The 27,202-nt window shown below is 43.3% G+C and overlaps 1 protein-coding gene across 12 annotated transcripts in view; it reads left to right on the top strand.

The window, feature by feature from the left end:
- The window catches only part of PLEKHG1 (pleckstrin homology and RhoGEF domain containing G1), a 220,157-nt gene that overhangs the window by 101,383 nt on the left and 91,572 nt on the right, over window positions 1-27,202 (top strand). Inside the window, exon 1 of one of the 12 annotated variants that reach the window (XM_027602556.2) lies at window positions 11,024-11,137. The exons of 8 other annotated variants lie outside the window; for them this stretch is intronic. In XM_027602556.2, coding sequence (XP_027458357.2) covers window positions 11,119-11,137 — 19 coding nt within the window. In that variant the 5' untranslated portion in view covers window positions 11,024-11,118. Of the gene's footprint in view, window positions 1-11,023; window positions 11,138-16,021; window positions 16,180-20,666; window positions 20,857-20,924; window positions 21,086-27,202 lie in introns of those variants that run through there. 3 more of the 12 variants (XM_027602559.2, XM_027602565.2, XM_027602555.2) reach the window with 3 other exon arrangements.

The raw sequence follows: 27,202 nt of genomic DNA, 5'->3' as shown, positions 1-27,202 counted from the left end.
ACTATCAGCAGTACTTTTAAAAAATAAAAATACTTCTAAGCATTTTAAAATTTCTCTGGGAGCTGAAATAGAATGTATATGACGATTTGATTCTGAAGAAATAAGGACCATCATAAAAAATTTGTAAATTCTTGAGCTTAAGAAAAATGAATAAAATAGTCAGTTTCCAACTACTTAGACCTACAGAGCCATTCAACACCCTGTAGGCAATGGACAGAGCACTGAACTTGGAGTCAGGCCTGAGGCTCTCTAGCTCTTTGCCTTGGGCAGGTTATTTGAGGGCACTCCCAGTGTCATCAGAATCTTTGTGACGTGGCCAAGCTTAAGACACCAGCCCTGGAAGGAGAGAGTCTCAGGTGCAGGGGCGGGGGGGAGGGGCAAGGGGAGACCTCAGGACCCTCAACTGGGATGGGTAGGGATGCCTGGGGACAGGGAGACTGCAACAGTGTGGTCCTATTTCAGAGCCTTGCCTAGGGCTGGCCTAGAAGGGGTAGGGGTTGGCGGGGGGGAGTGGGTCTGCAAAGGTTCGGCTTGGTCATTTGGAATTCAGATGACCCCAGCGGGGGTCATCAGCTCTGTGTGTGCAGTGGAGGGGAATTTGGCTCCTCCACCGAGTGAAGCATCTGTTTACTCTGGCTGGCCTTGCTGGTGGGAGACCCACACAGACAACTCCCCACCATGCAAAAGGAAAATGCTGTGTTTTGTTTCCTAATACCAGAGCAGCTTTCTTAGGGTGAATCATCAAAAAGGCTACCACGTCATTACCTGCTTATTAGGAAAGTACAGCTAGTCCTTTTTGATAGACCTGGGGAATCTGCTTCTTATGAGCTTCTGGAGACATCTTGTTCTTCTGGTGGGCTGCCGCTGCTTTTTTAAAAAGCATTTCAGCCAAAGACCAAATCCTGGCAAATACATCACACCGGAAGGGCCACTGGGAACCACCTCGCGGTACATCAGTTTTGAAAGAAGTTGTTAGTGAAGGAAGATGCTTGCGTATTAATGGTTTGATGTCCTGACTATATATTATGAAAATGAGATACACAGTAAAACCTTGCCTGTTCCAGCTAATTAAAATATTCCATTTTCATATTTCCAAATATATATATATATATGTATTTCATATGTATAGATGAAAACAAGAATGCTCAACGAGGAATATTTGTGGAACCTTTAATGACTTGATAAGACTAATTTATAACGAATACAAGAATAGGGGCTTCTAGGGCGCCAGGGTGGCTGTCAGCTGAGTGTCTGCCATCAGCTCAGGTCATGATCCCAGGGTCCTGGGATCAAGCCCCGCATCGGGCTCCCTGCTCAGTGGGGAGTGTGCTTCTCCCTCTGCCTCTGCCCCTCCCCCCTTGCTCCTGTGCTCTCTCTCTCTCTCTCTCTCTCAAATAAATAAATAAATTCTTTAAAAAAAAAAAGAATAGGGGCTTCTAAAGATTACTTAGGGAAAATAGCAAAATCCGAGTGCCTTCTACATGCCATTCCAGGCCTGGCAATATATAGCAAGTTCTAAAGCTCCTCATTTAATCATTTTATGAATTGTAAAGATTGTGAAGATCGTGTATGAGTTTGGGTGGGGCTGGGGTCTGTGTATAGTAACCCCCCTTATCCATGGGGATATGTTCCAAGACCCCAAGTGGATGCCAGAAACCACAGATAGTCCTGAAGTATCTTATACGTACATACCTATGATAAAGTTTAATTTAACAACTAGGCACAGTAAGAGATAAACACCAATAACTAATAACACAATAGAACAATTACAACAATATACTGTAATAAAAGCTCTGTGAAGATGGTCTCTCTCTCTCTCTTTCACAATATTTTATTGTACTATACTCACCTTTCTTCTTGTAAAGATGTGAGATGATGAAATGCCCACGTGATGAGGTGAAGTGAGGGGAATGACGCAGGCATCGTGACCCAGCACTAGGCTGTTTATTGACCTTCTGACGCTGCACCAGAAGGAGGGTCATCTGCTTCCAGACCGCCACGGACCGCGGATCCTGGGGAACTACTGAGTATCAAGTCTGGGATTCACCTCTCACGTCACTAATAAGTGTTCCCATCTACAGAGGATTTGAAAAACAAGTTAATTTGAATATAATGGTTAAGCTTAGTCTCTGGGAAAAATAAATTTTAAAGGTCTTTTTTCCAGGGAGAGTCTTATTGATGTAATTTTAGGTGCTTACCATTTATCTTCTTCTCATGACTAGGGAAAAGACAAATTTCAAAGTAACACCAGAGGAGTTGGCATTGCTCATTGTGTTCATTGGGTATCGCCTTTTGTTTCTCCTTTTTGTTTTTGTGTCCTTCACAACCAAAATGCCCCTGTCCTTAAAACTGATAAGGTTCGAATGTACTTCGTGGTCTGGGATGATATCGGTGTCCTGGTTTTGTGTCTATAGTGTAATCACACAAAGGTTACCACTGGGGGAAACTGGGTGAGGGTACAGGAGACCTCCTTGCATAGTTTTTTGGTTTTTTGCAGTTTCTTATGGATTTATACTTATTTCAAAAAAAATTTTTTTTTAATGTAAGTATTCTTGAGAACCTTTACCTGAAATCTCTAGTGCCTAGCCGGTATTCTGAAAAGATGCTTTAGTTCAGTAAGTGACAACCAAGTATTAAGTCCTGGGAGGTTTTGTGGGTGATAAATGGTTACCTTGTAAATGGAGATGCCCCATAAATGCTTCTTGAGTGTCATGCTTTTAAATCCCCTTCCTCCTGGGGAAGAGAGAGTTCTGATTCTGAGGTCTGTCTACTTACTCAGGTCATGCCATTTCACCCCACCTACTTGCCCAAGCAAATGGGCAAACCCCTGGGTTCTCTTAAATAATAGGAGCAATGATCTTCAGAGCTGGCTGGCACTCTGGACACATTTCCTACGTGCCAGGCTCGCTCATCCCTGACACTCATAAAGTGCTTAAGCCTCAGAGCACCCCGTGACAGCACGAACACTAAGCAGTGTTAACTGTGGCAAGTTTGAGCAATAATTAAATAATGTCCCTACTTCCAAAATAGTTCACTCTACTAGGGATCCTAATGAAAGGCAAGGGATCCTCTTAGCTCAACAAATAAGCAAAAAAAAAAAAAAAAAATTTCCTTTTGAATTATAATGTAAACCAAAGAAAACTTTGAAATGGTCTCATCATCCTTTTCTTCTGAGAATAAATACTGGCAGATTGTTCATGACCCCCTGCTCCTTTTGCTAAAACCCCTGCTGTGTTTAGCATTCAAAGAGCCACATTTTAGAGGGTAAGTTTTGGTCAATAGCTCAGAGTGAGAATCATACCTAAAACGGGCGGTAAGCAGGTCTGTGTTGTTTCAGATGGGGTATGTGCAGAGGTAGGTGGAGAGGGTCAATAGTAAAATACCAGCATTATAGTAAATCATGGTGTCATATGCCTGCTTGCTGGAAAGAAGCTTCCAGATGTCTCAGCTAAACTAGGAGGAGGAGGGCATTCTGTGCCTGGGTCCAGGACTGCTCTAGCAGGCTGCCCAATCTCCCTCAGAATTCTCACTGTTACAGAGGCCCTGATATCCACCATTTTGGGGGAAGATGCAAAGGGAGGAGAGCAGAAGCTTCATTCTGGCTCAGGCAGGGAACGAAATAGGTCATTGGTTCTTAAACTGTATTCCCAAGACCAGCGGCATCAACACCATGTGGGGACTTGCTGGAGATTCTCAGGCCCCACCCCAGCCCCACGGAATCAGACTCCAGGGGTGGGTCCCAGCAGTCTGTGTTTAGCAAGCCTCCTGGGATGATTCTGATGCCAGATACAGCTGGAGAGCCACTGGCCTAGCTGACCTTGGGTGATCTTCTTTCCAGGCTCTGGAATTTCTTCTTCCATAAAATGAAAGATTTATAGTAACCATTTCTAAGGCCCCTCTCTGAACGTCCAAGGCACACACCCCAAGCTCTTGAATTCTATAAATCTGTGGCATAAATGTACACATCTGGCAGAATTGTATAGTGAGTAAGAGGACAGGCTCGGAAATCTGATGGCCTGGCTTCAAATTCTGGTGCCTCCCCTTGATAGCATTGTACGCGCAAGCAACCTCCTGAAAGTTCCTGTTCATTGAATTCTTCCTTCATAAAATTGAGATAATAGCGCCTTCGTCCTGAGGGGGTTGTGAGGAATTGACCCAAAGCATGTAGAAGAGCACATTGCACAGGGCAAGTCACCCACACGTTGGGAACTAGCAGACCTCTCTCTCTCCCCCCAGAAAATTTTGGGACTTCAGGGATGAGAACCGCAGCTTGTAGAGCGCCATTTCCTATATATGAGCTATATATTAAAAACGCTCTTAAACACTTGCTAAAGAAATAATAAATCAAACCCATCAAAAATGTTTATTCCTAGGAAGGTTCCACATTAGGGCTCAGCTAAGGGTGGCATGGAAACTGAATTTTTAAAGAATAAGCAGTACTTCTTCAGGAAGGCATTGGTGGTGCTTACAGATGCATGTAACATATGTGACTGCATCCGTGTTATAACTAGAAGAATGTGAATAAATGAGTTTCGCTTATTTGTGTTTTGGGTTCTTTTTTTAACCATTTGACAGCAGTCTATCCATATTGGGCAGGAAACTAATATGACTGGATGTCTGTTGGTGCCATGTACCATGGTGGATGTAAGTGTCCTATCACTAAAATCAAACGGTAACCCTGTGAAATAAGATGGTCCCTGATTTTATTTTTTTAAGATTTTATTTGTTTGACAGAGAGAGAGTGAGCACAAGTGGGGGGTGCACAACAGAGGGAGAGGGAGAAGCAGACTCCCTACTGAGCAGGGAGCCCGATGTGGGACTTGATCCTAGGACCCTGAGATCATGACCTGAGCCGAAGACAGACACTTAACCGACTGAGCCACCCAGGCACCCCTAGAATGGCCCCTGATTTTAAAGAGACCAAGGTTGATTGAAATTCTGGTCCATGATCACACGGTAAGTTATAGGTCCAAGATTTGAAACTCAGTGTAATTCGCTCCGTAATTCACCCTTCGGCATCCCTAGTGTAGCCATTATACTTTAAAAATATAAACCAAACTTTCAACAAATGAGACCCAGACATCTTTTGCTACTTCACAAACAAACCTGGACAACACAGCAGTTCTCGAGAGCTCTGGTGTGTGGAGCACCTTCTGAAGGGCGTTGGAACTTCTGACCATCAACCACGCTTCTCTCATTTGTGCCTACAAAGATCAAAGCACCACACCTAGACCTATGTTTGGATCTTCATCATTCTCCCTCTGTCTGTGTGGCCTTCAGAAGAGAAAATGGCTGGTGTACTTGGGAGAGGTACCACGCTGCGGAGGGGGAAAGCCACACCCAGGTTTTCAGGCTTACAGTGGAGAGAATCATACTAACTCTCTCCTTACGGACCTTCTTCCCATGATTTTAGGATCAAAGCAAGTTAGGATACACAGATTATCTACTAATGGCTGTTAGAGTTTTTTTCTTTTTTCTTTTTTCTTTTTTTCTTTTTTTTTGAGAGAGAGAGAGCACTTCCCAAGCAGGCTCCACATTCAGCACAGAGCCCAACATGGGGCTCGATCTCATGACCCTGAGATCATGACCTGAGCTGAAATCAAAAGTCAGATGCTTAACTGATTGAGCCACCCAGGCACCCCGATGGGGCTTTTAGATTTTGACTCAATACCTAAAATATAATTTTATTTTGTCCATTAGAAAAGCCCCATTCCACTTGAAGGGTGCTTCTTATAGTATTTTTTTAAAAATCTAGAACATATTCTGCTCTTCAGTTAAATTTTACCTTAATTTGGAGTATGGTAACTTTCTTACCGTACAGCCATGGCTCTCTGTCTTGGCAATAGATAAAAATCACTTTGAAAAAAAAAAAAATTCCTAATGCCCTGGGCTCACCTTCAGAGAATATGCCAGTTTTAAAATAGTGTTTGATTGTTGTTCAGATTTTTGAAGATTTACAGGATTTTGTGTAGCACTTTTACATAGTTGAATGTACTCGGTGCCTTTCAATTTGCTTTATATGTTATTATTCCTGACAATATAACTCAATTTCAAGTCTGTTCAGTTGGACTGACTTAGTAGGATCTTCACTCAGGTGATTTTTCATGAGTGATTTTCACAAAAGTATAACAATAACCAATATTTATTTTCTATAGGCCCTTGAATTTCAGAGTCAAAAGTATCTTCAATGGTTGGTAGTTCAACTCCATTTTTTACCTTTTAGGATGTCGAAATGCAATCTTAGTTGATTCTTTGAGGAAGGGAAAGAGACAGCCAGGGTCCCAAGCATTAACCCCTCATATCCAGCCAACCACCTCCACTCTGATCCCTGCAGGCCATTATGACCACAGCAAAAAGGCACTCTTAATGTCACCTTTGCTTCACACCAAATCTTTATGTGGTCTCCTCACAGTGGAATTGGACTCATCTCACATGGGTCTCGAGGTCCCCTATTGTCCTTTGAGAACCAGCCCAGGTATGAAACTGATGTGGATTTTCCTACAAAGTACTTCACCTCTGACTCCAACCTGATTTCTGATGAGTTCTATTCATAATCTTCTGTCCCCCTTTTGGGGAGCCTAATTTTTTTTTTTAAAGATTTTATTTATTTGAGAGAGAGAGAATGAGAGATAGCACGAGAGGGAAGAGGGTCAGAGGGAGAAGCAGACTCCCCGCCGAGCAGGGAGCCCGACGCAGGACTCGATCCCGGGTCATCCCGGGATCAGGATCATGACCTGAGCCGAAGGCAGTCGCTTAACCGACTGAGCCACCCAGTCGCCCGGGGAGCCTAATTTTAAGTGCTTGAGATGTCTGTTTTATCATTGACCCCATAAGCTTTTCCTCTTTGGGGTGGTGGAATAGGGGAGGCTGAGGGAGGGGCTTGGGGGCTGGTAGGCAGCCTTGAGCTCCCCCCTGAAATAATGATTCTCAACCTTTACAATGACAGCTTTCCCCCAGGGAGTTAGTGACCAATGTCCGTTCCAGGTTCCCATCCCTAAAGGTTCCTCTTTGGTGTCAGGGGCCCAGCATTCGGTTGCTTGTTGAAAATACAAGCTGATGGTGATTGTATTAGTCTGCATACAGAATACCCCAGACTGGGTGCCTTAAATAACAGGCATTCATTTTCTCCCAGTTCTACTGGCTGGAGGCCCAAGGTCAGGGTGTCCGCAGGGTGGTTTCTGGTGAGGCCTCTCTTCTTGGACTGTAGGCGGCTGCCTTCTCTCTGTGTCTTCACATAGCCTTTGCTTTGGGTGGGAGCAAAGAGAGATCTCTTGTCTTTTCTCCTTCTTAAAAAGACTCCAGACCTGGGGCACCTGGCTGGCTCATTTAAGTTAATTACCTCCTTCAAGGCCCTGTCTCCAATTACAGTCATGTTGGGCTTCACCATATGAATTTGGGGGTGGGGAGCACACAATTCAGTCCTTATCAGTGACTTAGGAGGTGCTGCACCACTCCTGAAAAAATGCTGGGTTAGGGTTTGTACTCATAGTCACCGACTTCATTCATCAAGTATTTGGTTTACAACACCATTATGGTAACGGATGTATTAAAATATCTAAATAGATTAAAATCTCTAAATGCCTACAAAAGAATGAAATGCTTTTCCAGAGCATATCTGGAAGGTAGGCCATTAGAGGAGTCTTTTTGATGAATTATAAATGGTTTAGCTCATCTTCAGAACTTTTTTGTTTTTTTGTTTTTTTTATTTGCATCATATTTTTTTTAAGTTTTTTTTTTAATAAAATCATGAAATGGGATTTATTGACGCAGAAGAGAGAGAGAATCTCCCGCTCACTAACACTTTCTTGTCACAGGGTTTCCAGAGAAGCATCCCAGAAAAAAAGAGACACGAGTACCAACCCATCCTCCCTTGGCCTGGACCGGGGTTTTTCAGGCCTTGCTCCCCTCTGGCCCTCACCGTAAATGTCTAGGCCCACCTGAGCCTATTCCCCGGGGGCTGGGGGTGGGGAGCAGTGAGGAGGTGTGCTGAAAACGCGTGGCCTCATAAACACGTTTCAGAATTGGGCAGAGAAACGTAAGCAAGTTAAGTAGCCTGAAATTTGTTAAACTTGCTTGATCCATCTCCGTCTGGAGTAGCTTTTTCCCTCAGGGAAGCTTTTAGCTTTCTGCTTTTCTGCCACATCGGGACTAGGGGAGAGTAGCTGGGTTTGTTTCCTATCCCCCGCGCCCCTCCCCTCCTCCTGGTACTCCTGAGGGAAGATGTCACATGTCAGAGACGTTTCTTCTTCAGAAAGACTCGGGTATGCACGCAAATCCTCATTGAGGCCTCTGTGTATTAAAAATTTTATCTCCAGGGTTCAGAAAGAAATAAACACCGGTATGGGGTGCAGGATGGGGTTTTTTTCCCCTTTCTAGGAAAAATGCTGATGAGTAACTAATGCCTCTGGGTGTCTCCTTAAACGCCCAGTGTCAGAATGCACAAATGCTCTTCCAGGTGGGGGGGGCTGTTTATTCTTTGTTTTTTCTTGCCCATAAACCTAATCAGACAGCCTTCATTTATTTTGATGGGACCGGGATCTCCACTTCTAAGTCTTAAGTTCTCTCCTATTATTTTTGTTAAAGTTACAACCAAACTCATGTTTTATGAGATGAGGCCGATATGTTAATTTGGACATTTATAGCTGATCTTGGCTTGTTCAGAAGAGCATCGACCAACAAATCCCCACTTCCATCCTTGTATGAGGGCCTGTGGATGGCTGGGACCCCCACGTGTTGCCACATGAGTCAGTGTGTCATTCTTCTGGGACTGTGGCTTTTGTCTTACTGTCCCAGGGTTTTTAAATGTCAAAAACTCTGATACAGGTTATTTGGGTGTTGCTTTGGCAGAATTACCAATTAAATTGTTTCTTCTGTTGTGATTCCTTCATAAAGACCTTGAACAAATTCTAAACTTTATTGACCTGTTGTAGGCTTGTGAAAGACCTAGAAGGATAAAGATTTTGGTTAATAGGAAGCATGGAAAAACAGAAACAAGAGCTGAGAAGGTTAAGTAATGAAGACCTGCAGTGAACATTTTCCCCACCCTCCGCCAGAAACGTTTTCCCTCACTCCGTTCGCTAAATCTTTCCACGGTGCTTCTTGGTCTTATAGCACCGTCCCCCCCCCCCCCAGCTTTTCTAGAACAACACGCAAGTGATATTTTAAATTCTTTATGTTTCATTTTTATAAGACTCACAAACTGTAGAGAAATACATCGTTCTCACCAGATTATTTCTAGTCATCGGGTCATTCTAGGACTGCATCCAAATGTGTCCGTGTACAGCCAGAGTCAAATGGCTCCAGGCTACAGGGCCAGGCGGGTCATGGAAAGGAGTGAGAGGGATTGGTATAATACTAAAGGGGGTGGTGGGGACTGTGGCAAACAGGGAGCACGCACGCCAGAGTAAAGGAAGCAAGCTCAGCATCCCCATTGCTGCTAAGCAGGACTATCCGACCGGTGGTAATTAATGTTAATTGTCCCTTTATTTGCTACTCTCCCTCCCCAAGCAAAAAAAAAAAAGTCTGGATTTTAATGGGAAATATCCTGATGTTCAAAATTTGGTTCATCAGTTCAAAGAAATTTAAAGAAAGTCTTCAGGTCCCACTGTTCCTGCTCGGGCTCAGATCATAACTCTTGGGGGAGTCTTCCGCTCACACCAGGGCTCACCAGCCCTGGGGGTATGGGTTCAGTCACATTAAAAAACTAAACTTTGCCACTTCAGTGTCCCTTCCCACTGGCACTGGGACAAGACCTCCTTCGCCTCCCAGGCTGGGCCTCCCTGGCTCCCTAGTCCCCCTCCCCACGCTATCACCGCCCTTTGTCCAGGATGCCTACTCTCCCTGGGACCCCTGCCCTGAGATATCTGAGGTCCCCAAGCTTCCCACGGGGGTTCCCCTGGTTGGCCACCCATCCCCCACCCCCAAGCTGCTGGTGCTCATCTCTCTGTCTTTATGGGGAAAGGGCTCGCTTCCTCTTACGTTTTCTTCCCTTCAATAGAAGCTAAGTTGCCTGAGATGTTACAGCTGTCCTCTCCCTCCCTCCCACTCTCTCCCCCTCTCTCGCCCTCTGTCCCCCTCTCTCCACCCAATTTCCATGGCGGCTCAACCAGGACACCCATTACAATGAATTTGTTCTAATCACCATAATTGCCTGGGTATAAAGTATATGAGTTCTTGGATAATTTAGAACTAGCCATAACTTTTCATTATCTGTGTACTATAAGAGCATGATTTTTGCAGTGCTACAGTTATATTGACTTTTGTGTTACCACTATTCCAGAGGTGTATTTGGGCTGGTACTTGGTTGGGATGCAACCCCAAATGATATACCTCTGTGGTAAAATGAGCTATTTCATAATCTACATCCTAACCTGGTTTCCAGAATGCAATTTTGCAGAAAGTAGAGATGATGTCAGTAAGTAAAAAGCATGATCTTGATGCCAGTGGTCTCCTGTCAGATGATGCTGTTAAAAATGTTTGTGGGGAGGGGCGCCTGGGTGGCTCAGTTGGTTAAGCGACTGCCTTTGGCTCAGGTCATGATCCTGGAGTCTCAGGATCAAGTCCCGCATTGGGCTCCCTGCTCAGCAGGGAGTCTGCTTCTCCTTCTGACCCTCCCCCCTCTGGTGCTCGCTCTCATTCTCTCTTTCAAATAAATTTAAAAAAAAAATGTTTGTGGGGAATCTTTCTCTTGATAATAGTTAAGGTGTCCACACAGTTCTACCACATAAGGGATTATAGGTAATTTAAAATAGTTTCCCTATACAAACACCACGTGCTCCTGGCTTTTGCATCAACTCATGGTTATCTGACTATAATAGTGGGACCACATTTAAGATCATCACGTTACATAAGAGCCTCAAGAGAGACTGTTGAAGAATTTAAGAAGTGGGTCATCATGTCAACATATCCCCTAAAACCATGGAATCTTAGGTTTATAGATTTTAAAAGTGTTCTTAAATGTCAGAGTCTCCTGAGTTCTCATTTTACTAATCCAGAGGAATTTGGAACCTAAAGAGCTTAGTGACTTGCCCAAGATAACACAGTTGTCAGTAGAGCTAAGTTTCCACACATCTCAACTCTGGGTCCGGGGTCCCTTCCACACATCATGAGCAGTAAATCATGGCTGGAATTGAACAAAGTAAGTTCTGTTGGGGGAATGGCTTTTATTATTACATCACTAAGATGATAACCAGTGATCATTGTAAAAATCTGACTCCCCGGTACTCTCAGAGCAGCTTCATCCATTGGGGTCTGCCATTTTGTTATGTCCTCATTTACACAGACTCCTAAACAGATGTCATGTTTGGAGCCATACTGGCACTGGGAAGTTGTCCCTGGCTTTGGATCTCCTAGGAAAGGTGACCACGTGCTTGGGAAGTACTCAAGGCTCAAATGCACACAGTCAATCCCTAAGTCCCCTGAAAGTAGTAAGACAAACTGAGTGGGGTGACCCCCTCCCCCAGTCTGTCCTTTTGTGACCCTTCTCCTTTTGGGACTCCTCTGATGTTCACTTTAATCTGATTACACTGATGAAAATGCCGGGCAGGGAAATTTACATCATGATGTGCTGTCACCATACCTGATAAGGGGCCCTGTCTCAGTGATTGGGCAAGAAGAGAGTCCTGGTTACTGCCTGAGTAACCATGTAAGTCCAGTGACTGGACAGGACAGAAGAAAAGCCAACAAGAGAGAGGCTGATACATTAGGATTGGAGGACGGGGTCACCCCAGAGTAGAGAAGGAAACTAGCAGATACTTTAATAAGGAGGCATTGTTGCACTTAAAATAGTTATATAATGCAACAGTATATTTGCAAACAAGATTGTCCAGGGACAAATCTAAGCTCAGTGGTGACTGCAGGTGAAATGCGAAATATACCAGCAATCCGCCCTCACAGGACGTAAAACTACCTGGACGGTCTCTTCTCTGCCTGGCTTCCCCAAGCTGGCTTCTTCTCAGCCTTCAGATGTCAGTTCACACATCCCTCCCACAAGGACACTTTCCCTGAGCACCCCAAACCAGGCCTGGTCCCCCCTTTATATGTTTCCATAGCAACCCACGCCTTCCTTGCATTGTATACATCTCACATAGAATTCAGCACTTCTTCATGTGATGGCCTAGCGTCTGTCTCCCTGGCCATACTGTGCCTTTTGGGGACAGGGTGTTCCTGCATCTAAAAGTATGACTTAAGAGGAGCAGGGAGACCATTTACTTTCCAGAGGAATGGTGTCTTTGCAACATTTTTTACAGTAGTAAGTTGTTACAAAGGTTAAAATTCTGAAAAGACTTCGGTGGAAGCCACAGGAAAGCAAGATCTTGAGACACGGCGAGGAGGTGGTCACAGGGTGGCGCCATTTTTAAGCACGCTCCCCACAGCGCAAGGGGCACACTCCCCACTTTCCCCATCACTGAACCCTACCCCCCAGGAATCACTTAGGGTAGTTACTCGATAAATATTGGAATAAAGAGGCAAATATGTATGGGCGACTTGATAGCATCTCAAATAATTAATGCACTTCAAAATGGAGGTGAGGTGTGATTTGTCTTATGTTTTCCTGAAGTGGTCCTTGAAGAACTTCTGCTAAATGTGAGAAAATAAAGATTCGGACTGCCCAAAGTGTGATGGACTATCTGAGCAGGGATCAAATGGCAGGACCCAAGCAAAGATTCGGCATTGCTAGTGAGCTACTATTAAGTGGTAATTTGAACACCAAGTGAGGAATTAGATTAGAAAAACTCAAAGCATCTTTCCAATACCAATATCCTGCTGTCTTAGGATTAAAATCCATATATTCCCCCACTCAAAAATAAATTCCATAAAGGCAGGACTTGTTAACTGTTCACTGGTATGTCTTTTGGGCTTAAGGCACATAGTAGCTGCTCAAGAAATATTGTTGAGGAAATGAATTATATCCGTAGATATCAAATTCAAAAATATGTTTCTGGCATAGAATAGGTTCTAATTAAATGCCTATTTCATTGACAAGAGTCAAGCAGGCCATGAACCAAAAAAAAAAAAAAAAAGGCTAAAATTTGGCAGTGTGCCCCCTAGTAAAAAGCTGTGGTTAACATTCTGACTAAGCACGTGAAGTCCAACTGTATCAGCTTTTCAGCCCAGAGATTCTGGAGTGCATATAAAATTGTATCAGCCAGGGACCTGACAAGAAAATGAATCAGTTCAGCTGGCTCAAATGGAGAATTTAATGAAGGGGTCACTTCATTAAAGGTGGTGTGGCCAAGGGAGCCGGCAAGGAGTGTGACACCCAGGGACTGAAGCAATGACAGGCAGCCTTAACCACTGCTCTTGGGGACAACCCAGAGGGACCCCCAAGGGACAAGGGGACCCAATGAGAACTGGAACCATGGAGGTGGGGCTACCTCTGATGCAGCCACTGCTGAACACCTCTAGGTGTTCAGGCCTCTGGTCAGCCCCCTTTTCCATCTCCTCCTACCTCATAATATTGGGGCTTCCCAGGAGCTTCCCAATAGCCAAACCCAGCAGAAAGCCACCCGTCAGAAAGCCAGGCATGCAGACCTGGGCAGAGCAGGGCCGAAGAAGATGGGCTTGGGGGATGGTGTCCGCATAGGGGGAATAACTATCACATAAATCAATTTTGTCCTTTTTTTAAATTTTATTTAATTATTTGAGAGAGAGAGTACACGGAGGGGAGGGGCAGAGGGAGAGGGAGAAGCAGACTCCCTGCTGAGCAGGGAGCCCGATGCGGGGCTCAATCCCAGGACCCTGGGATCATGACCTGCGCCGAAGGCAGACGCTTAACCGACTGAGCCACCCAGGCGCCCCTGATTCTACTTTGATTACACAAATAATATATATTCATTAAAGAAAATGTAGAGACTAGATCGCAGTGGGTAATAAGGGGTCTCCCCCATAATCCCACCTCTCAACTGCTGGTATATTTTGGCTGTTTCTCCTTCTTTTTCTTTCATGTACTTGTACAGGATTCGAAAACTTCTCTTCAGAATAAACCAAAGTAAATTGGGTTACACTTGTTTCTTGGCCTAATTAAGATGAAACCTGCAGCCTAACAGAGAGCTCTGTTTCCCTTCCTTTGTTCTCTTAACATAAACAAGTTACTTCATGTATCTCTGTGGGAACTGGAAAGTAGGCAAGTGTTTAGACTCACAAAAACTTCCAGCAAATGTGGCTCTCAGCTTGGTTACCTTGTAATTAAATATAAGATGAAAGATGAGTCCAATGGAGCTTACTCTCCAAGACTGGGAGGGGAATCGAAGGGAAGGCAGCCCCACGTCGCTTGATTTTACTGTCAACATAAAGTTACTGTCCACTTTTAGTATCACTTGAAGGGCAGCTTGAATAGGAGGAAGGGCAGTTTAGGAAGAGGGAGCAGATACGTATGTATATAGTTCTTGTTACCTCTGATTCGTAACACTTGTCACACTTGTCACTAACTCTCTGATGCTTGTCTGGTCCTGCTAGGCTGGAACGCCCAGAAGGCAAAGCCAGTGCCATTCATTCACCGAGCCCAGCACAGAACCCGGCGTTGACTAGGTTCCCAGTCAGTGAGGGTGAGGGGTCGGCGCTGTTAAAGTAGAGAAAAGATGTGAAGGGAGAAGAAGCGTCAGCAGGTTGTTGCTGTGTGTGCCAAAGCGCTAAAAGGCAAAGATCAGTACACACGGTGACGGATGGGTGTTTACGACCACTGTAATAATATACATCTCACCTGGCAGCCCTCTTTGCCTTCTTCAGTTTAAAAAAGAAATCCTGGAAGGGCGCCTGGGTAACTCAGTCGTTAAGCGTCTGCCTTCGGCTCAGGTCATGATCCCGGGGTCCTGGGATCGAGCCCCACATCGGGCTCCCTGCTCAGTCAGAAGCCCGCTTCTCCCTCCCCCACTACCCCCCCCTCCCCGCTTGTGTTCCCTCTCTCGCTATGTCTCTGTTAAATAAATAAATAAAATCTTTAAAAAAATAAAAAAGATCCTGGAAAGTAATAAATCATCTCAATCCCTTTGGAGAAAAATAAGTTCTGCTTTCCTGGAATGGGATCTATCCTGGGCCCTTTAGAAATTTCTACATGAATGGGATTGGCCTCGTGACTTGGCCCAGGAGGCCAGAGGAATAGCCCAACCGACCCCTCTTCAGTTCTAGAAATGAGGTAGCCTCCCCTGCAATAAATCCATTTGCTATTAAAGGTTAAGCTGTCAGCCACGGCGACATTGAAGGTAGCCTTGGGATTGGGGGAAGGAGATGGATGGTGGCAATCCCAGAGGATGGCAGGAACCATGCAGAAGATTCAGCTGCGGTTCAGAAGAGATTCTGACTGCCCTGTGCAGCTGGGCTGTGTCTCCCCCACAAGCCTCGTACTCACCTCTGCTGCTTTTGATCTTCGGCTCTCTGAACCAACCATCGAAGCCCTGAGTCTGCAGGCCAGGGGTGCAGCTGGAGATGTCTACCTGGCCTCGTTCTTCCCTCTCACTCCATCACCTGGGAGTTGGGGGGTGGGGTGGGGGAAGCTGGCCAAGAGGGTTTGTCTCTGTCCTCTGCCAGCAGGTGAAATGGTTTTGCAAGCTCACATAAAGGTTATGAACCTCCAAGGTTGTTACTCTAAAACAAGAATCGATTCTTGTTTTAATTATGATTTTGGAAAAGAGTGCTGTGGGATATCAATAAAGTATCCAAGCCCTTTTTTACAAGTTCAAGTACATTTTTTTGAAGAGTGTTTTCAGAAGGATAGAGTGTGTTGAATGCCTTTCGTTATGAATGGATTAGATGTGTGTTATCTCCTGGAGAAAAATGTGTCTGGAAACATACTGCATTCTTAGAGGGATAATTAGTTCATTGTGCTTAGCACAGCGAGTCCTCCCATGGTGTCCTTAAAGATGGGACTGATCTAGGACTGAAAGCAAGAGACGATTTGCAACATATTGCTTGCTCGATATCTAAAAATTGTTCGGTTCAGAAATAACTAAGACTTGATTTCATCGTCTCTGGACAATAAAGACCAAAATATCCTAATAGAAGAACAGAGTGAAAAACAGAGCTAATGATTGTCCTAGAGTCGGAGGAATGAGCCCATGGAGGAAGTCCTGAAACAGCAGAATTTTAGAGCCCCGGAGTATGTGCCTTCCTTCCAGGCGATCTCAGCTGACTTTCATGGCCAACTAACATGATCGAGAAGTTAAAGCATGACTTGATTGCAAGGTAAAGAGTTGACTGTCAGAAAGTGTTGTGCATAATGGGCTTTGTGTGTTTGGTTCCTAAAATTCTTACGACCATGACTCGATACTGACATTTTAGTGCAGTAGGGGGTGAGGAATTATGTTTTCAGGTGGATGGTTTGAGTCCTGGGAAACCATTTATTATTTATAGTTTGGTTTCTATGATTAGATTCAGTACTTCAGGGCTAACAAAAAAAAAATAATACTTTCATTTAATTTCTCCTATACGTGAGTGCTTTTGTCTGCCTTAGATCTGTATCTTTTGTTGAGAGTAAACACTTTTTAAATTTGCAAAGACAAACTCACTTACCATTAAAATTATTTCACTTTGAGAAGAGTCTCTTAGAAAGAAAAAAACCAGATTAGCTTTTTTTGTTTGTTTAACAAAGTATATAGTTTTGTTTGTATAACAATAGCAAGGCAGGATTTATGGTTAGTGACATTCTCTGGGTTTAGAGTAGGCTGTCTGGAAGAGTGTATATAGATTTTTAATAAACACCCGTGATGCAGAAAGGTGTTAGTACATTACATCCCACTTTAAGGAGGAAGGTCAGTGTGTCCTTCAAAGGGACATCACTGGGGCTGTGTGGCACCTCTTGGCAGGCAACCGGTTCTAATGTTTGTCATATTTATTCTGTGGCATGCACTTAGAAAAAGGTAATCTTGTGCCTCATTCTTTCAAATAAAAGAGTTCTAATAAACTAAAAATATAAGAATGTTTTGTCAATGGCCTGTGCTTTAGAAAACGGTTGGTTTTACCATTTGTTTTGGGAAGTGTATTACAATGGCAATATCTCAAATTGCAAGATAACCAGGCCCCCGCTCCAGCGTTTTAGTTGTTACGTTCTGTGTATAAAAATATTAGTTGTGTTTTGAAGCAAAGCCCCTTGTAACTTCTAGCACCTTTGTATCTGAAAATGCGAGATGATTTTCTAAATTGGCCTTATCCAGTATTGATTGTATAAAGCAAAATCTTTCCCTGAATTCAGAAAAACAGTGTGCCTGACTTTGTCCTTCTTCCTTTCTCCAGGACATTCTTTCGCCCTTTGTTGCCCAGCTCCTTGGAGCTGTTGCAATTAGGTCAGACCTTGTTAAGCCCCTAGAACTGCGTGCTCTCTCTGCTTCCCCCGTCAGCCTCCCAGTCCTCCCCATTCTGTCCCATCCTGGCTTCTTCCTAAAAGGCCCGTATGGTTCCTTGGAAGGATGCGGTCGCCCAGGCTAACTCACAGGACTGTGGCAATGACACCCTAACCCTTCCCAGGGGAGATGAGAGTGTTAACTGACAACTTTTACCTTAAACCAAAAGGAGCTGGTTTCTCAGAGTAGAAGCGTGGGCCCTATGGCAGATTTCTGGGAAAGGATGTTTTTCAACAGTGGGGCTTTCTGGTCCTCTTCCAATTAGGCCACAAGGCTGGACTGCACTTGGCTGGCTGGCCGGTTCGTGCCTGCTGGCCGTGGACGTGTGTTCTGTGGGTGCTGCTCTTTCACCCCTGGGCCCCCACCCCTGGCGGGGAAACTGGGAATCGTTCCTGCACTTCTGATTGTGTAACCAGTGCTGCCCGTGAAGGAAAAAGAGCCGCTTTCCAGTAAGAGTTATCTTTTTCACCCAACAAGGCATCAATGTGCAGTTTATCTGCGGCCGATCCCACTATCATTTACAAGGATATTTTGCCGAGCAGTCTTTTTACCTGCTGTTAATATTGGCAAATCAATTATACAAGAAGAAGCAGCAAGGATGCCTTTTGCACGTCTTGGGATTTATTTTGCTCCGCACACAGAAGTCCAGCAGGGCCCCTGCAAGGACCGGTACCAGCTGGTGTGAGCGATGTGTGGGATCAGAGATGGGAAGGACTGGAAAGCGAAAACCTTGCAGAGTAAGGTGGGGCAGAGAGAGGGGCCTTAAGAAAACACTGAGGCACAGGAACACTACATCAAAAACTAATGATGTAATATATGGTGATTAACATAACAATAAAAATTTTTTTTAAAAAAGGGGCGCCTGGGTGGCTCAGATGGTTAAGCGTCTGCCTTCGGCTCAGGTCATGATCCTGGGGTCCTGGGATCGAGCCCCACATCGGGCTCCCTGCTAGGCAGGGAGCCTGCTTCTCCCTCTGCCTCTGCCTCTCTCTCTCTCTCTCTCTCTGACTCTCATGAATAAATAAATAAAACATTTTTAAAAAAATTTTTTTAAAAAAAAGAAAACACTGAGGCACAGAAGGCTCTTTTGCTCTCAGGTGTGAAAGAACCTTGAATGTTGCTCAAGAAATGTTCCTCTCCCTTCCCTTTTCCCTTCCTCTCCCCTGTTAGGCCTCTGTATTGTCCCTCCTTGGGCCTTGGGCTCCGTTCATCTGTTAATTCACTTAGCAAATATGTGGTACTGGGATAAATAGAAAGGCAAAGAGTGTGTGAGTGTGTGTGTGTATGTGTGTGTGTATTCCCCGCTCTGAAAAAGCTAGATTTTTTTTTTAAGTTAGATTTTAAAAGACTAGATTCAAAATCCTATGAACCACCCACGTTTCCAGGTGTGATAGAGAGTGGTTGCAGTTACTTGTGAGTGATATGAGCGGTGTTTCCTTACTTAAGTTGATGATTTTGCTAAAACAGGAAACACAGGTGAAGTGACAAACGACTGACCCATGGGACCAAATACGCCCTGTGCTGCCCCCGCAAGTCAAGTCACTTGTCCAATGGGGATGTTTACTGACCGCCCAGCATTCGCACTGGATACAGCCTTGCTGTTTTGTTCACCTACAATGTACACAGCATCTCTCAGAAATGGCTTTTAAGAAATGTTTCTTGGCCGGATGCCTAGGTGGCTCAGTCAGTTAAGCATCTGCCTTTGGCTCAGGTCATGATCCCGGGATCCTGGGATCAAGCCCCACATCAGGCTCCCTGCTCAGCAGGAAGTCTGCTTCTCCCTCTCCCTCTGCCACTCCCCCATACTCGTTTTCTCTCACGCGCGCTCAAAAATAAATAAATCTTTAAAAAAAATTAAAAATGGAGGTTAGTATGGAGGATTAAGAGAGTCCCCGAAGGGGTGCCTGGGTGGCTCAGTTGTTAAGCATCTGCCTTTGGCTCAGGTCATGATCCCGGGGTCCTGGGATCGAGCCCAGTATCAGGCTCCCTGCTCGGCAGGAGGCCTGCTTCTCCCTCTCCCGCTCCCCCCTGCTGTGTTCCCTCTCTCGCTGTCTTTCTCTGTCAAATAAAGAAAGAAAATCTTAAAAAAAAAAAGAGAGAGAGTCCCCACAGCCCAGGGAGGACCCTGCCTCACAAACTGCCTTTTCAGCATCTGCGATTTAGTGACTTCCGTCAAACTGGTGAATTTGGTGGGAGAGAAACTATTCGAAAAGTTGTCTTCTGAACTGACTGATCAGTTTCCATCAAAATGGCTTACTTAAGTGGCCTTGCGTATGTTCAGCCTTATTCGAGAGGAAATAGGCATTAAGGCAAATTATCCTATTATGTTGTTAGTTTAAAATCACTTAATAGGTATGCTAGAAATAGCTATATTAAAGATAATCAGCTAATGTTATTTTCCATAACCACAAACGAATGTTTTAAATGAAACTTCTATTTAAACGATTTTGATCGTTTGAAAGAGTTTACATTTCCGTGTCTATACATGGGCATAATCCATAATTTGAGTTTTAACTCCATGGTGCAGTCATACCAGTTTTCAGTAACATTTTGTACTTTTGAAGACCCTTCAATTAAAGAACTCAATATCTTTTTCAAATATGAACATTTTGAGTCTTTCTATAAAAATACGTATAGCATTTTAAGGACAGGTGGCCTTAAGGAAATCGAAATCCAAAATAATTTGGAAGTCTCTTGTACTAAAGTGTTGGAGTTCGATCATTCTGTCTTTCCTACCTCGTATTTGTGAATTAGAAGATCACAGAATTTGACTGTTTTCCTAAGAAATGCCTATGAGTTTACATTTTAGATGTTTTTCTTCAGATGGGTTTTTAAATGCTGTTTTTTTAAAAAATCAAACTTAAATATATTCATGTTTAACGTTGCCTACTTAAAACTGTATTAAATGTCTCGTTAAAGGAAACCAAGTGCCCAAACTTCCTCCAACTGTGTGATTCGCTGCCACCGGCAAACTTCAGTTTTAAAACTTAAGTTAGAGATGTGTCCATTTACTTCGAAACACACTTACAATTCAGGAAGTGAACTTGAAAATATCAGCGCTCCCGAGATCTTGATTCTTTTGTGGAATTTAATGAGAATGGTGGCCAGAGCCAGGAAGGTAAAGCCCAAGCCGCTTTAGGCGAGTGTGGGTTGTATTTGATGTTCACAAAAGAATGGCAGGCGCAGGGTGTTGCTCAGCGAAGTGTGCATTTTCAAGTTACCCACAGTGGTGTCTATTGTCCTGTTTCTCAACTGAATGATGTCATGTTTCATTTAAGGCTCTTGGTGATGCTGAAGTCTGTGGTCTGCACACTAGGGGGGAAAAGGCAGTGAGAAAGTTGCAAATCAGGTTTTTGTAAAGCCTTTGTGTGTTGGCTTTTGAGAGATAAAAGCTGACTCATGCAATATTTCTACGGAAGGAGCTGCACGGACTAGTAAAGACTTCTTGTTTTACCTGAGCTCCCAGTGAGGTCACTGCATCAGCTGGAGGCAGACGATGTGGCTCAGCCTGGGGAGAGCACAGGTAGGTGCCCACGTGAATGTGCCCAAAGCACCGATGCCCGTGCGGGGACAAACTCGTGCCTTCCGTCTTGGAGCAGCCGGAGACGGTCCATGGTGGGGAGAACCCATTGCAGGGGCTTTTCTTCACAACACAGTACAGGGAAAGCAGCTTCCTGGGATATGTCACAACTGTTCTGTTATAAATGCGATCTATGGAAACAAGTTATCCAACAATGGAATTAGTCCAGAAGGTGATTTTTTTTTTCTCTCTCTCTGAACTGGTGTCTAAAATGGTTTTTGCCTTGTTTGGGTTTGGTTTTTTGATCTTTCCTTAAAGTGAGGTTGAAATACCTAGAGAGCTGGTTGGTGTTTGTGATTCTGGGGGGAAAACGAAAATCCCAGGTTGTTGCGCATCGAATGCCCAGTATTTTAATGTGCTTTCTTTCTGAGGTTCACTGCAGGCTGAGCAAGGGGGCTGGAGGGGGGGGGGGCGTGGAATAAATGTTTGTAAATTTCGTGCTTAGCAACTGTAGTGGTGAAATTTATTCTGAGTCTGGTGGGAACCAAAGTTGAGGAAGTAAATGCAATTTCCATTTTGAATATTTATTGGTAAGAAATACTTTTTTTAGGAGGAATAATCGGGGTGAAGGAGGCATGCACTGTATTCAACACTGCACGTTGAAACTGATTTTATTTTTATTATTTTAATGTAGTGATAGTTATATATTTCAAAGAAGATATATGGCATTCTCTTCCATTTATCATATTGAACATAAAAATCAATTATTTTAATATAAAATATTTAAATATTTGATACAAACTGAGGTTGTGGTTTTAATTTCTTTAAATAACTTTTTTCAGAGTATAAAAGCAATACACATGTGGAGGAAAGTGATATTTACAGATAAATATCAAAAGGAAAAAAAATCACTATGCTCCTACTTGGTAAAACCAGTTCTATTATTTTATTGTACCTTTCAATCTTTTTCTAATGTGGATAATAAATAAGTGGCATTTTAAATTCAAAATTGGGTTCACATTGTACATTTAAGCCGTCCATTTTACCAAACGGCATATTTTGTCCATTTTCTACACCCTTCAGAATTTGAAAGGACATGACATTTAATAGTTTTATATTGTTCCTTCTAGATGGATGTATTTACTCAGATCTCTATTGTTGACACTTTGAATTCTCTTCCTCTTTTTCTCTAAGAAAATGTTTAGTGTACTTTGTGGATGGATTTATTTACTCAGAGTGCTATTGTTAGTCACTTGAATTTCTCCCCTTCTTCCTCCTCCTCCCTCTAAGCCCCCCTCCTCGCCTGAAAATGTTATTTAGCCTAATGCCTCCCTTTCAACGGTGTGGAAATGTTTTGGGAACTGAGTGCATTCAATACAAATAGAGCCTTAATATATAGCTATCCTTGTTTAGTTACTGCCCTGAAACCAGTATTTCCACACTAACAGGAAGGTGCTATTCAAAGAAGCATAGATTTTTAATCTAAATTAAAAATAGAGATTTTTTTTTAATAGCCTTTGGCAGAGTCACTGAACTACGTGTTAGCATCCAAGACCTGGCATTAGTAGGATGGAGAAGAAAATTGCTATTTTGCAGTTACTGCGTATGCTGTGATTCCAGCCAGGAACGGACCTGCTGTCTATTTCAGGGTTGGAGTCACATTCCGAAGGTTGGCTGGGATCATGGAATCTGGCCACCTAACTTACACATGAGGAAACCTGAAACCCAAAGACTGTAGTACAAACCTTGAATGGTACAGGGCCAGGGCACGAATGCAAACCCTCCAACCACAAGAGAGAGTGTTATGTCATAACCTAATTTCTGGCCCATCCTCTGAGCTCTTTCTATACATACAGTTGGGTACATATTCATTCCTTCACACACACACACACACACGCACACACACACACACACACACACATACACTATGTAGGCCCTTTTGGCTTTTAGCACATTGGTACCATGTGCTTTATGCAAGGAGCTTATGTTAAAGTGCATTTCCTGATCTCTAAGCGCCTTTTCTGCCCTACTGTTTTATGCATCTATACCCAAGGGCAAAGAACAGTGGACTAGAAATCAGAAACCATAGTCTCTGATCCACAGTCCAACTTTGAACCCTCTCTGTTTATTTTTCTCCCCTGTAAAATTTTAAGAAGTAGTGACACATGTGAATGAACTTTGAGGCTTTAGTTTGTTTTGATTTGGTTTTTTTTTTTTTTAGGATAATTTTGATGCAGAGTTAAAGCAGTGGCATATTATGGCAAAGCTAATCTGTTATAATAGAGACTGTTCAGGTTATCTCTTGCTGCATAACAAATCATTCCAAACCTAGTGGTTTGGAACAACAACAATCATTTATAATCTCTCCAAGTTTTGTGAGTCAGGAGTTCAGAGGAGGCTCTGTTCTGTGGTTCTGAATCAGGGACTTGAGAAATGCAGTCAGACATGACAGTGCTGAGGTCACCTGGGAGGCTTCTCACTCACACAGCTGGTACCTTGGCTGGAAACACTCAAACAGAAGGCCCCGGAGCAGCTAGGGTTGCTTGAGCGTCTCTCTACATGTCAATGTGGTCTCACCACATGGTTTCTCCAGCATGTCAGCTTCAGGATAACCAGACTTTTCTATGTGGTGGCCCAGGGCATGTCCACACCCAGTTTTAATGCAAGCCTCCTTCTGTCTTCGTGCTCTGCCATATTCTAGGGCACTGGTGCCATGTTCATGGTTCAGGCAAGGTCCCTGCCCCATCTGGGTTCCCGTGGGAAGGGAAAGAATGTGGAGAAATGATGGTGAATGCTTGAGAAACAGACTCCCCCCAAAGAGGCACTTATCACTTCCACTGGCGAGGAGAACTTGACCGCCATGCTGTTATGTATGGTGGGAAGGCCGGGAAGTGTACTCAGCTGAAACTCTATTCGCTGAAGCCGACCATAAAGGTAAAAACAGCTGCATTTGTATAAAAGGCCTTAAGGGAATTCCCTTTTAACCAAACTGTGGCATGCTTGTGCCCTTGAATGTAGAAATTCTAGAGTCACCACTTAGCTGAGGCACTTTATCTATTAGCCGCATTAACTATCAACTACCGTAGCCACTGTATCCCTTAGTCTCCATCCATTGGCCTGGGAATCCATTAGTAAATTCCCTGAATATTTAGTATCAGACTTTACAGCTTGAAAGAATCTTTGTTTTTGCTTTCTCATTCAACCTCTCGCCTCTTGTTTGAACAAGAGCATTTTCGCAAAATATCTCTTCCCGTTCTTGATCTTCTTGTACAAATACTGACTTAACTGACTCTTCTATGGTAATGCCATTTTTTTTAACTATTTACTTTGGAAAATTTTTTTAATTTACAGAAAAGTTTCCAAGATCGTCCAGAGTTCCTTTACGTCTTGCATCGAGCTTCCCCTAATGTTAGCATCTGGCATCACGGTAGTAATTCGGTCAAAGCTAAGAAATTAACGTGGTAGTATGATTATTTTTTTTTCTTTATTTCCAAAGAACTGCAGATTAGTGTGAAAATCATGTTACTGGGAGTAAATACTCCGAGCATTAAGGAACATGTGAAATTGTGGTCCTGGCCTTGACATTAATGAAGAATCACGTTGGTATTTTAGAAATTCATGTTGCTATCTGGTGGCTTTGATCTAGTGAGCTATCCACTATCTCAGAGGTGTAGAGCGGAGGAGGATTCTCCTCAAATACCAGGTGTTGTCTTTGACATATAGAAATGTACATTTCTTTTTTTTTAATAATTTTTTATTGTTATGTTAATCACCATACATTACATCATTAGTTTTTGATGTAGTGTTCCATGATTCATTGTTTGTGCATAACACCCAGTGCTCCACGCAGAATGTGCCCTCTTTAATACCCATCATCAGGCTAACCCATCCCCCCACCCCCTCCCCTCTAGAACCCTCAGTTTGTTTTTCAGAGTCCATCGTCTCTAATGGTTCGTCTATATAACTTCAACTCTAAAAAGTTTTTTTCGTTTGCTTTCTTTGTATACAACTTTGAGGCTCTGCCTGAGACTGGCTCTGTATTAAATGGCTTTGCCGGCTGGGAGAAGAACTTCTTGCTTATACTTTAGTGTCTCTGTCGGTTTCCCCCTTTTGAGAAATTCACAGGCAGTATAATAAGGAACTACATAATGTTAGTTATTCATTGGTCTTGAGCGCAACACGTTCTCTTGATTTCCATGACTGCCCTGCCAAGGAACTCAAACTAGGTATTTGAAGTCTAGAATAGCAATGAGCAGAACTTGGAAATCCTGATCACACATCAGCCCCCACTGTGCGTAGAGTTCTGCCTTGCCTCATAAAGCTCCTCTTGGGGGTTGTGACAGGGAGTGGTCAGCTGTGGACCCCTCTGTCCCCCCTTCAACATGTAAACATGGTCACGGGAAGCCTGGGCCTCACTTGCCATGGAAAGTTCTGCCTCAGCCCTAAATCAGCCTGAGACAAGTTAGAGCCAAGAAGGGCTGCTTTTGATTCCGGTAGTGACATTCCAAAGGAGAGCAGTTAAAATGATGGAAATTTGAGGAGCAAACAAAGAAAAGCCAAGGAATTAAATCTCTCTCACCTAGAAACAATTAGAGAGAGACTTGTCATGAAGTAAAATGGGGGAAAGCATACCTGTGTGGAGCTCTATAGCCATTATTTTCCTTTTCTTGAAGATGGCACAAGAAGGACTATTTTATGTTAATGGCTTTGAGGCTGACAGTACCGTACTCTGGCTATAAGATAGAAGAATCATTAAGACTCTGAGACCTTCGACTTGGGTTTCCAGCACCACCTCTGGGTTTACCAAAGATCAGATGGATCAAGACCCTCTGGGCAGGCAGAACCAGCTTCTTTCAGGATATTCACAGTCAAAAGACCCGCTGACATGGGCCATTAGCAATGGTGGGCAAGTTCTCAGAAGATGCTATGTAATCTCCCAGTGTTTGGGTTTTGGTAAGAAGAAAGAAAGGTTATAAGAAGAAAAATAAAGCATCACGTTAGCCAAATGGTAATACAAACTGTCAACGTCCTTCACTCAAGGTGGAGGAAGAGGCTTTCTTGCTCTACAGCTTTTTATCTGGGTGTTGCCGATACCAGGGGGATGATGACCCCAATATCTAGTACACAGTGACTGCCTTCACCTCTGTTTTTATTAGCTCATAACAACATGGCATATTAATGAATGGAGGGGAAGAAAAGACAACCTCGGAATTGTAGGTGCCTCTCCATTCACTATTATTTGAATAAAGATTGATAAGGAAATAAATGTGAATCTTACAGAACAATATAATGATCTAGAGGACTTCATTGTCCAACTAAAATACAATGCAGGCCACATATATAATTTGTAATTTTCCAGTAGCAATATTAAAAAAAGCAAAATGAAACCAGTTAAAATAATTTTAAGAAGATATTTTATCTAACTCATTATCCCCAAATATTATTTCACCCTGTAATTAATGTAAAAATTATTAAGGCAGTGTTTTGTACTAAGTCTTTGAAATCTGGTATGTATTTTATCCTTACACCATGTCTCAATTTGGACTAGCTGCATTTCCAGTGCTCAGTGGTCACATGGGGCTACTGGTCACATGTCAGCTACTGTGCTGACCAGGACAGCTCTGGAGACAAATATCAGTAATTGGTGTGCTATATTACGAAGAATAATCCAGACAGGGTGGAAATTTTAAATTATTTCACGGGAGGTGAGAACAAGACTAGGCAGTTTTTATGAGGTCCATTTCCTCATGTGAGAGAACTATAATTATCTTCTAAGCAATGAATCAACATAAAAATGTGATCCATTAGCAAATTCAGTCTCATATCATATGAGACCTAGCATTAAATGTTTCACTTCTGTCCTTGGCAATTTTGGAAGGTGTATAATTTGGGGCGGTAAGCTTGGTTAAATATTAGATACCAAATATCTCAAATACTCTATTTTAAAATAAAGCCTAGTTGGCAGTCTGAAGAATAGGCCAGCCCAGTGGCCTAGAATACATGGCCTGGTATTAGAATATATGAAGCTTTACCTGGAACAGGGCCCAAATTCATGCTGCCATTTAAGATTTATCCATGAAGGGACCTCCTGTTGATGTGAGTTTCATATCCCACTTTTTCCCACCTTTGAAAGTGTGAAAGGCACTCTCATCCCTAGCAGCCCAGCATGGACTCCTCTGAAACACCTGGCCGCTTCTAGTCCCCTTTAATCCCTCAGTCCCAGTACTGGCTGGCTAACGTGGCATGAAAGTAAAGAAATGAGTCTCTATTGTGTTCATTTCCACCAATCCTGATAATGGTATATGCCAAGAGTTTTATAAGTGTTATAGTTTTCCATACTGGAGAGAAG

Source organism: Zalophus californianus, chromosome 7, assembly GCF_009762305.2.
Source record: "Zalophus californianus isolate mZalCal1 chromosome 7, mZalCal1.pri.v2, whole genome shotgun sequence".
NCBI classification, from domain to species: Eukaryota; Metazoa; Chordata; class Mammalia; order Carnivora; family Otariidae; genus Zalophus; species Zalophus californianus.
The sequence above is the reverse complement of the archived record's forward strand: the minus strand, read 5'-3'. Positions and strand labels throughout refer to the sequence as shown.